This window comes from Anastrepha obliqua, chromosome 5, assembly GCF_027943255.1.
Source record: "Anastrepha obliqua isolate idAnaObli1 chromosome 5, idAnaObli1_1.0, whole genome shotgun sequence".
NCBI classification, from domain to species: Eukaryota; Metazoa; Arthropoda; class Insecta; order Diptera; family Tephritidae; genus Anastrepha; species Anastrepha obliqua.
The window spans coordinates 39430876-39443240 of NC_072896.1; the positions used below are offsets into that span (position 1 = coordinate 39430876).

Below are 12365 nucleotides of genomic sequence, written 5' to 3' on the forward strand. Positions count from 1 at the left end.
GTATTGGAGCACCATTACTGGGCACACCCGCCCAGAGTTTAAGTCATCTGGTATGAATATCCAACAGTCTTTGTACTGCAAATATTTTTTCAAAGGACAGGCCAGGCTGTTCAGAGCCTTCGTTTTAAAGAATGCATACTGAGCATTGGGAAGGTTCCAACTGTTTTTATGTCTGTTGTGAGCATAGGTTTTTCAATAGGACGGGAAAGGTTGTTCAAAGCGATCTCTATACACTCCCTTTCATTAAATATGTACTGGCCATTGGAGGTGCTCGGACCATATTTATCTCTGAGCTGAGCTTTTAGCTGCTCCGAAGTCTCCATTCGAAAATAATAATAATATTTTTCCTTAGATTTTCGTAAGAAATGAAATTTTGTTCTGAAATGATGTGCCGATATATGAAAATAAATGCTTGGAAGGACCTACAGTTTCAAACCGACTCCGAACGGCAGATATTTTTATGAGGAGTTTTTTCATGGCAGAAATACACTCGGAGGTTTGCCATCGCCTGCCGAGGGGCGACCGCTATTAGAAAAATGTTTTTCTTAATTTTGGTGTTTCACCGATATTCGAACCGACGTTCTTTCTGTGAATTCCGAATGGTAATCACGCACCAACCCATTCGGCTACGGCTGCCGCCAAATCACTTTTCTACAGAAAGAAATATTTTACAGCATTTTTATCACAACGACTGCAGTTAGATATTTGATAACGCCTATATTTTATTAAACCAATTCAATATCTATTGATATTTATTAAGGGGGTAGTATGGTTAATTCGGTGTAAAACAAGCATATTTTTCGAAATTTTTTTTATCGACACAGTTGATTTATTCAAAATTTTAAAATTACTTCATTATAAAGTCATATTTAAAGAATATTGTGTGAAATTTTCATTGATTTTTATGAAGAAATGAGTTGGTGGCAGCGAATCTTCGCGGACGTCTCATAAAAAAGTGTTATTGCGGTGTCCCTCAGAACTCATTACTGGATCAACTAAAATCAAAAAACCAAATTGATTTCATCAGCTAATAAAGTTTCGCAGGTAACAACGTCGAATTTTTTTTTTTTTTTTTTTTAATTTTTTAAAGCGCTTTGAAGTCAAAACACCGATTTTTCATAAAAAAAAACTTGAAAACTTTGTTGTTTTAAAATATGACAAAATTAAAAAAAAAAACTCGACGTCATTACCTCGTGAATAAAGTAAAGAAACAAAAAAACCAAATTTGAAAAGAATCGGTGCAGTAGATATGAATCTACAGTGGACACCGACCGTAAAAAAGGCAAGTGTGAGAAAAATGCGTTTAAAGATTTGTGAAGATTGTGAAATCCGGTTGGAGAGGTAGATACTTAATCCTTTGTGTCTTTGTCAATTTTACTCTAATGCACTTCAAACTTTCACACAACAATCTTAAGATGTTATAGAATAATTTAAAAAAAAAAAAAATGAAAAAAAAAATACCATACTACCCCCTTAAGCTCACCATCTCTACACCCTAACTCTAGTCAGAAATTTGACGTATTAGAAGAAGTAATCAACGCACATGTCCTCTTCGGCGTTTCCCGTTGTTACTATGTAATGTAAGACAAGGGCGATTTTTGCTGCTAGTGAAGTTCGCGTCAACTCATAATAGGAATTTTAATGACTTTGTGGAATTTTGTTAATATTCTGTGTAATTGCACTTTGTGTGATGAAAAATCTCATTTAGTGATGATAGTTTGAAGACAAAAAAATTACGATGATATAAGATTTCAAACTTCTTGGTACTATTTTTTTACGGCTTATACTATTTCTGTTAATCATTCGATTTATATTTTTAATATCAGAAATTAATCGCAAAATAACTAAAAAAAGAGTAACGCCGTAATGAAAAAAATTAAATTAATTGTGACAAACTTGAAACATAAATCTCGGAATTTTGAAAGTACGGCCTTAACTTTTTTTTGATTTTTTAAATGTACACCCAAGTGTCCTATTAATGCCCAAAAAAAATCATCGTGGAAACGCTACTTTCCATCTACGGCTCTGTAATAATATGAAGGGAATAATTCGCAACTGGCGAAATTTGAATTGACCTCCAAATTGGTTTCATTAGTCCACATTGTACATTCAGGGTATGAACATCCGTTTAATCGTGTGAATGCGCGCACTGCTGCCCCAACACATATACACATACATACATGTAAACACGCAGTCACTCGAGTATGTTGCGTGGGATATATGGAAAAATTGTGAATGAATATGCTTCCAGGAAAGGTTTCCCTTAGTTGTTGGTTATTATTTTTGCTTTTCACCGTTTGAGCTTCTATTGCTCATGTGAAAATATGGCAATCAACGCGCTGTCATGCAAAACAAGTTGAGTGGGTCGGACCTATAAAACACGCAAAATAAGAGTAGCATCAACGAAGTGGTGCGCGCAGAAAATTTACGCGACTAACCGCTTTTTTTTTCTTGCATTACACCTCCATCCAACTGCTTAGCTTTTATTCGCTTACTAATCGCATTCTGTACGTTTTTAACGTGTGTATGTGTGTGTGCTGGTGAATGTATTTGCTGGCGAATGGGATCTAAAAAGTGGCTGTGTGTGTAGTCGCACGACGCAATGAGGTTCCCATTAAGCCGAGCGTTGAGTTAGTTAGTTAACGTATTTGAATTGATGGATGGTGGCGACCTGCTTGGCTGGTGTTGGTGCCAACCGTACAACCGATTTACTGACTAAGTGACTGTCTGCTACCTACCAAACACCAGTAAGGCACCCAGTTTGCGCGCGGTTGCTGCGAATCGTGCCAAGCAGAATAATGAAAACTCAGCACTGTCCACAGAATGTTCACCTTTACCGGCGCTGTGAATTCTCTGTTTGCGGACAATAGTATTCTCATTCATGTGAGTTTTGCCCCACCTATTTTATCCCCCTCTTTCTTTGCGGTGACTTATTTAACCAATTTCTTTCGCTTCTTTCACCGTTTTTCACATTATCGCGTATTATATTTCCATTTTTAGCATTACTTTTAATTTGCTTGTTGTTATTTTTAAATGACTGATGTCTCTCCTTTTTTTGCTCTTTGCCTTTACCTTCCATCATCGCTGTCATTTGACAGGTAGGCGCTATTTTTAACAGCAACCTTTTTTCCAAACTGTAACCTATATAAAGCGTAAATTCAGCGCTGCTGACGTAAAAGTATTAAAAATGTATCATAACTGTAGGAATATACATGAATATATGTATGTACGCATGTTTGTAGGCGTTGTAGGCATTTCCAGGCGGTCTAATAAAAATATCCACCAAATATTATCTCGCTTGATATTTAATGGAATATTTTTGATAGCAGCACAAATGTCTGCAGAAGGTGGAGTTTACCGTCTGCCTTTGGAGGTACATAGATAAAAGTTCCCTTTTTGAAATCCGCATAATTGGGTTATGTGCATTGTGGCCCTGCAAATGATTTATGAACTACGGTTTCCGGATATCTGCCTGGTGCGTTGAGAAATTTAAAGCTGGCATCATCGCAGAACATGGATGTAAGAAATAGTCCCCAACTGAAGCTTGTTATAACTGCTTTGAGATGGAGCGCAAATTTTGTGTACGATTTGTCGGAGGGACGTAGAGACTTCGAAACAAGGCCGTATTATCCATAAAGTAGTGTAGGTCACTCACTAGAGCCTTAGCCGATGAGGGACCGAAAGCATTTCAAAAGGTTTCGTTGAGTGAAAATTTAATTAGAATTTGCCATTTGAGGACAGGGTAAAACTATAGGTCCCTTCAATTATGAGTAAACAACAAGACGCACACCATAAATAGGCGCTCGGCCGAACATCCTGCAAAGAGTACAACAGCTAATTAATTAAAAGTGAATTACTCAAAATATTGTACTTTGAAATGCACGGGCACTACGCATTCATATACTCTATGGTCATGCCACTTTCATAGGCTTGACAGTCCTGCCAGTGTTGGTTCGCATGACTAGTAGCGTTGGTGGAGTCCCTCGGAAACGTTGGATACGTTACATAACCAAGTATCATTATGCATCAACAAAAATTCCTAAAGGCTTTTTAAAAAAATAAGCGTAATTAGGAAAATGTATTTCAGGAAGTTAAAAAGGACGAAGTGGTCTAACACGGTTAATAGAGTGCTGCTCCGTGCTAAATTCCATAACATTCGACTTATTTATGTACTCATTTCGACGGAGCATAAAGATATTGAGACTAATGAGTAATCCTTTGATCGTCTAGAAGAACCATATGAACGCGATATTTCAATTTTGCTTATCGATTTCAACATTAACTGGATTAAGAATACATTTTTGGGAAACTTGCCTTTCATGAATATGTGTCCGGGATGAAAAATAACATCCTGTTTATCCCCGTTCGATATGCTGATCCCCGCTTCAGCATCCGATACGTACAAGGCGACTTGGCGATCCCCTGATGAAAAAACGATAAACCAAATTGGTAATGCTTTGATGGAAGAAAAGTGCGTTTCGGGTGTGTTTGAAATCAACGCGGATTTCTACTTGGTTGCAGGAAGGTACGCGTTAGTCTCTGTGAAGTGAAAGGCGTGTATCACGCAGTATAACGAAAGTTTGACGCGATAACCAAAAAGGACATTCGAGAATTACTTTCTATCCTACTTAAAACTCTTTATTAGCCGGATAATAAAGACCGATTTGACAGAGTACCACAATCACTTCGAACGGTACTTGGTGAAAGTATATTACACCCCCTCGGAAGAAACTAGAGACAAAGGGCGCTGAGCCAGAACGAATGGATCCGCCGTTGGATGTGCCTGAACCCACTTCACCAACACGAGAGGAGAAAAGCAATAAAGTGACTTGAAAATAAAAATATCTCTGAAGTCGGTGGTATATATGAGCTGTTGAAAGCCGAGAGCGAGGAGCGAATAAAAGTGCATATACCAGCTATTAACAGAGATTCGATCAGCTAAAGACTTCAATAACTGGATTGTGGAATGAATGTAAGTGTATGTAACACAATCCATAAGAAAACTTGGTTAACATCGTTGGAAGTTTCCATCGATAGTACGCGTGAAATATTGAACGTCATCATTAAGTTTTACGTCATTAGGATATTAGGGCATTAGAGTAGCTTTAGACCTGGTGTCTAAATATTATCACTTTTGGTTAAGAAATTTTTTGTTGTATTGACTAAAGATTTCCATACGGGAAGCTTCTTTTAACTAGAATTTTACTTCACTTAATTATAGAACTCTAGTTTCAGTTAAGATTATTCGATTGAGAAAAAAAGTCCTCGTTCATCTTCAGTTCTTGATCAGTGGAATAAGTGTTCACCTACCGGCTCAATTTCTGTCGCCATTTTCAACGATTGGTCTGTCAAAGAAAGCCTCATCTTCGACGTGATTATTGCCAATCGTGGGAACCAGTGTTTTACTGTTACACTACAGTAGAGTACATAAATACGACTTTTCGCCTCGGTGGTATTAAGTACAATAATTATTTTTATTTTTAGAAAAAAAAATCTTTCACACATATCTTTGAACTACAGAATTTGGCAGCTAGCACTTTATTATTGTAGTTATTATATAATAACTGTATTATTGCACCTCATTATATTAAATAAAACAATGTTTTTTTTCTTTTTACAGAGTGCGAAATTGGGCGCTTAAGTTTGGCGTGGACCTTTGGGAATTTGGCCGACAGTTTACGAAAATGAACGAAATAAAAAATGTAAGTAAAAAGTTAATGTGATTTGCCTCATTTTCCTAGTATTTTTAAATATGCAGCTTTAGTTGTTATACCAAAAAACTTGAAATAAAGAGGTTAAAATTTAAATCTCTCGGGCAAAAATTGTTTGAGAATAGGATTTTTCAGAAATATTATAAAAACGCGTTTCCGCCAACACTCCAAAGTCCAGTTTACCTCATAATATTAATGGTAGATGTTGAGGCCATTAGTCAACACTTGCTAATGTTTGCTCTTTCAGCGCTTTTGAAGATTTTGATATGGTAGATAGCTAGGTGAAATCGTTGAAGTGCCAGTCTGGCACTCCTCAAGTGCCTAAAGCGCCGTTTTGATACCATTATGAGACCTCCAACAGTCAGATATCTATAGACAGCGAGAGAGAGCTGTTGATATAATAGAGAAGATTGATTGGATTTAGGTTGGTGCACTGCCCCAGGCTGTCGAAGAAAGAAGCTCCCAGTAACCTCAGTCGTCTAGCTGCCAAACCCGGACATTTACAGAGAAAATGCTCTACAGCCTCCTTCTTTGAAAGGTCCCCTTCTGCAATGGGGGTTAAATGGTAACCCTAGCTTTTCCGCGTGTGTGCCGATCGTCCAGTGACCGGTAAACACAGCTACGAGTTTGGAAATTGAATGGCGAGGAGTCCAAAGAACTTTCAGAGTCCTTCGTACATCGTATTGGGGCCAAAGGGTTTTCGAAATAGCACATGAAGAAATGGAGCTCCATCTTTTCTGCGCTTTCCTGAGAAATAATTTGTGCAGTTTCCCTTTAATAACTATGAGAGGAAGGCCAATGCCCGGGTAGGAGGCCTCTGAGACCAACTCAGTCGACCCCTCTCTGGCAAACTCATCAGCAATTTCATTTCCCTCTGCGTTCCTATGTCCTGGAACCCAAATCAGAGAAAAATTACCTGCACATCCAAGAGATTTAATCTCTTCTTTAGAGGAGTTTACTAATTTCGTTTTGCACCATGGCGTCGTCAGAGCCTTAGTCGCGGCTTAACTATCGGAGAAAATCTTAATATCTCCCTCGCCCCCGCGTTCCCTAAGCATTTTGCATGCCTGCAAGATCGCAAAGACTTCTGCTTGCAAAACACTAGCAGTGTTCAGCAGTTTAAAGGAGATAGGTAAATTTCATGATTTAGAGAAAACCCCTGCTTCGACTCCCGATTCCATCTTGCAACCGTCAGTGAAGACAGAGGTGTAAACTTCGGTGCAGATTTTCCCCTCGATCCAATCCTGCCTATTTGGGAAGATTGCTCTAGCACGACCCTCAAAATCTAGTTTGAGGATAAAGAGATCTGTTCGAAGTTCGGAGAAATACGGTGTTAACTGCCCGAAAATGTTACCATGTCGCTTGAGAGATTATCTTCAGAAGCCAATCTCTTTTAACCTGATTGCACTTTGACGATGGAAAAGTCGATGGGAAGTAAGTGCAAAAGCACATTCAGGGCAGCACTGGAGCAAGTTTTGCATGCTTCGGTGATGCCAATGCATGCAGTCCTTTGCACCCTCCCTAGTTTAGTGATATTATAGCCCTTCCGAAGAGCATCCCACCAAACCAGGCAACGAAACCATTGAAAATTGGCAAAACCACTGTGTTGTACATCCACAGCACGACCTGTAGCTACGGAAATTAATAATGCATTTTTGGACTTTGGTAAAATGCATTTTTCAACTTTGATTCATGATTATTTGCAGATTATTAAGAGTAGAAGAAGACATTCCAGTAGATTTGAAGACACGCCATCCAATGACTATTGTAGAAGCTGTCAGGATATAAATATAATAGGAGGAGAAAATTGAACACTTTATATGCCGGTGCATGGCTCTGAATAAAATGTTTGTGTATCGCACTATAAAACGTTACAATGCTACTGCAAAAACGCAATGCAAAACGCTATAGAGGTGGACCAAAAAAAACCGCAACAACGCCAGAAATAGTTCGGAAAGTGAAGGCTCGACTTGAACGAAATCCATGTCGAAGTGGAAGAAAAATGACCAAAGAACTGAAAATATCGCAAGACAGCATTCGACGCATATTGAAAAATGAACTCAAGGTCAAGGCTTACAAGTTCCAAAAAGCACACGATCTTTCACACGATCACCCCAGCAAAAAAAGTTCGGTGCGAAAGATCAAAAGAGTTGTTGCGCTTGCACGAACGTGAGGAATTTCCTAACATTGTGTTTTCTGATGAAACAAATTCCCAATTGAGCAGTTCATAAACACTCAAAACGATCGTGTTTACTTGACCGAACGCTCATACGAGAATTTAAGCCTACGTATGGCCACTCGAAGCAATTTTCCATCGGAAGTAATGGTTTGGGCCGCAGTGACCGCTGATGGACGCTCTCCAATCGTTTTTATCGAGCCTGGTGTCAAAGTGAATGCGACTTATTATCGGGAAAAAGTTTTAGAAGCTGCTTTAGAGCCGTGGGCATGCAAACATTTCGGTCGTAGACCATGGACGTTCCAACAGGCACCGTCTCATAAAGCTCGTGTGAACCAAGAAAGGTTAAAAAATCATATTCCACACTTCATTTCGTCCACACAATGGCTTTCGAATTCGCCAGACGCAAATCCGATGAACTATTCCATCTGGTCCATTTTGGAGAGCAAGGTGAGGAGTAAAAAATGTGCCAGTATGGATGCGCTGAAAAAAGCGATTATACGAGAATGGGCCAAAATACCTTAAGATCACATTCGTGCAGCAAGCAACTAATTTTTTGACCATTTGAAGGCTATAGTCAAGGCAAAAGGTGGTCATATCGAGCCAAAGTGAATATATTTTAAAATTGTAATCATTTTTGAACAATTTTGTCTTTGAAATCAATAAAAACTAATTTCATACAAAAAAATAATGATGTTTAGAATAGGTAACACTTCATATCGTTCACCCTGTAGAAACAATGACAAAATTAACAGATTTTTCGGAAAAAGTTTATCAATAAAAAGTTGATAATAAGTTGTACAGGGTTGGCCATATTAAACTGACCCATGTGATTATTAAAAAAATATGGAAAAAGAAACATTTTTTTGTGTTTCATTGTGAAAAACATTTAATTTAGTTCAAGGAGACTCGTTTACATCACTTTTTGAATATGATATCGCGTAAGTGGTCGCCCTTAGCTCGTATAGCGTAATGTGCCCGTTTTTCGGCGTTTTCCATAGTTTTGGCCAGCGTCTCGGGCGATATGGCGGCTATTTCCCGTCGGATATTGACCTTAAGTGCGCCTAGTGTCTTTGGCTTGACGTAAACCTTAGATTTCAAATAGCCCCAAAGAAAAAAGTCCGGTGGCGTCAAATCCGGTGATCGTGGCGGCCAGTCAAAATCGCCGCTTTTTGATATCAAACGGCCAGGGAACAAAGTCTTCAATAAGTTGACGGTGGCTCGTGCTGTGTGTGGTGGTGCGCCATCTTGCTGAAACCAGAAGTGCTCCATACCATTTTCACGAATAATCGGCATCACAAAATCGGTTATCATGGCCCGATAACGCTCTTGATTGACGGTCAATGGTTGGTGTTGACCATTTTCAAAGAAGAACGGCCCAATGACCATATCAGCGCAAATGCCACACCAGACTGTAACTTTTTGGTCGTGGAGAGGTACCTCTTCAATAATTTGAGGGTTTTCAGTGGCGTAGAAACGGCAATTTTGCTTATTTACGGTTCCGTTCAAGGAGAAATGGGCCTCATCACTCATAATGATTTGATGCCAAAAATCCTCATCAGTTTGGGCCATTCGGACGACAAAATTGGCATATTCCAAGCGACGAGGCTTGTCGGCCGGCAACAGTTGTTGATTTAGTTGTATTTTGTACGGGAATATCCCCAAATCCAAACGAATGATACGTCGTAGAGTGGTCCGAGGGATGTCCAACTGAGCAGAACGACGATTACCTGACGTTCGCGGCGATGACTCGATACTGGCTCGTACGGCCGCGATATTTTCGTTAGATCGTCTTGGCCGCTTTTTATTTGGACGTCGGGTATTAGCCACAGTGCCGGAAGACAAAAATCTTTTGTGCATTTGCTTGATTGCGTTCTTTGACGGCGCACTTTTCACTTTATTTTTTTTTCTCCACGCACGTTGCGTTTTTACAATCGAGAAGGAATTTTGAATGTACAGCTGAACAATTTCAGCGCGTTCTATTGGGGTGTACTGTTTCATGGTATAAATCTCCTTCGACTGACGCTTCCAACGCGGTATGTCATTAGCTGATCTGAAATTACAGTAAAAAGTTATAGGGTTACTCAATGGGTCAGTTTAATATGGCCAACCCTGTATTTATCTTTATCATTAACTAATTTTTTGAGAACATGTTTCACCACTTTCAAAGAAAACGGCGCATACTTTGACAAGTTTTGACTATTTACTTTTGAATTTTTATTATTCTTTTATAAAAACAGAGTTCATAATACAATAAAAAACAAAAAAAAACAAAATGCGAACTTTGTTCATCAAAATTTCGAACATTTAACTCAAAATTTCTGAAAAAGTTTCAAGTACGTATATAAAAATAGAAATGTAAAAGAAAAATATTCAAATATAATTTATAGCTCATTCAATTTAGTACCATAGAGGGCAAGTTTGAAGTAGGTAAAATTTCACATTGATTTTTGAGAATTTTTTTTGGCGGTATTGTGCATTTTCTCCATTTAACGCCTACTCCACATTTTTTTATATGGAAAAAAGCACCCAACACCGTCAGCAGAAAAAATTGTCAAACATCAAAGCCATTTTTTAACCACTTGAAACTTGTATTTTACTATATTACACCAAAATTAAATGATTTATAACATTAATATACTAAATCTTATCTAAAACACTAAATCTAAAAATTCTGAGTAAACTGTTTGTAGTTTTGATGAAAATTCGCCTAATTCTAACACATTTGTAATAATTTTGAAACTTTGCTTTATATGGTTTTTATTGCAGCGTGAACTACATTTTTATAAAAAAACTAATTAAAATTACAAAAAAAAATAAATAGTTCAAACTTACCAATATGTGGTGTACACTTTCTTTTGATGTTGACTTTGGCCGTATTAGAAGTGGGGTTTGATTTATCGAAAAAATGTGAATCCCAACATTGGCTAAACAAGGCGCTGTCTATTTCTGCACTGTCTGTCAAGAGGTATCTATCTGCCACAATATATATCTACATATATTGAGTTTGTATGTATGTATGTTACTAATAATCTCTCACACGCACACATACACTTTGTGCAATTAAAAAATCACAACGACAAATACGAGTAAGTAACCGCACGGCAAACGCGCCGCAATCACAATTAAATTTGGTAAAGTTCAACCCCAAAAAATCAAAATGGGAAAACAAGTAACATGGCAGTTGTGCTGCATAACCTCGTAAAACGAAGTCAACATCTCTCCTGAGTATTTTTGGGTATTAACAAAAATGTACGAGCATACATGGAACAATTTATATCTGTATGTATATACTTAGGCATATATGTACGTATGTATGCATGTGCCACACTCTGTTAGTGGTAATTTAATTTTTAATTAGGACACAAGTATTTACATACAAGTTCACCGAAATGATTGACTATACGAATTCCCAGTAAGCGAAATTTGTTGCCTTTGTCGAAGTTGTGGTAAGACAACAAAAATTCAACCCTGCTACCAATGAGTTTGGTATAACGGAATTATTTGAAATGAAGAATAGGGCACGGAGAAGAAATGCTAATAATCTTTGGAAATGTATGCGATTTAAAAAATGTTTATAGGGAGGGAAACTTTTAGTTACAGAGTACAAATTTGAAATTTCGATGCTGAAACAAAATATTCATTGACAGCGATTAGTTAGAATATTGAAATAAAATTCCAAAGCCATTCTAATAACCTTTTCTAGAATTGTTTGCTTATAAATTAATAAACATTTGGAAAAATAATTCTAGTCGATATAAACAAATTTTCCATATTTTTTTACTATAAAGAAACATTTTCGTTTACGTCAAGTCTAAAACATAATCAAAGTTTTTAAAGACCACTAAGAGCTAATACGAGCTAAAATTACTGCAGATAGTTAAATAAATAAATTTAAAACAAGAGTTTAGAAATTCATAAGATTCGGTCTTTGACACCGAAAGGTCAAGCAGAATAGAACTCGAGATCTCATTGAGTTCTCTTAGTGCGCGGGCAATTTGGGTACATAATTTGTGTTAAGCAATTTAAAATGGGTCAGTAATAGTTATGTACAATCAATTTCTCCTTTAAATACACAAAAAACAAAAGACAGTGAGAGACCTTTAATCTCGAGAAGCTTTAAGTTAATTAAAATCAAATGAGAATTATAGGAGGGGATAAGATTTGAGAATTTTAATTACCTGAGCGCATATTTCAGGAGCACCTTCCGGACACGTTCAACAAGCTCAATTACAAATAGGTAAATAAATATTTTATATTTTAATCTAGAGCGAACAAAAGAAGTAAAAAGCAATTTCAGAGTATAAGGTCCGGAAACGTCGAGCTATTACGCCGTATAAAACCTAAGATTGAGTAAGAAGTGGATACAACGAAGTTAATGTGACAATTGGATGAAAAATGGGCGTTAAAGATCATACTTAGACGCCTTTGAAGTCATGAACAGATTGAAGTAGAATATTAGCAATACTATAAGATGA

General features: G+C 37.4%; 1 protein-coding gene across 5 annotated transcripts in view; it reads left to right on the top strand.

Moving 5' to 3' along the window:
• Positions 1-12365, top strand: part of LOC129248174 (voltage-dependent calcium channel subunit alpha-2/delta-4) — a 169519-nt gene that overhangs the window by 57992 nt on the left and 99162 nt on the right. For all 5 annotated transcript variants that reach the window (XM_054887631.1, XM_054887635.1, XM_054887632.1 and 2 more), the window contains one exon: positions 5621-5702. In XM_054887631.1, the coding sequence (XP_054743606.1) occupies positions 5621-5702 (82 nt within the window). The remainder of the gene's footprint in view (positions 1-5620; positions 5703-12365) is intronic.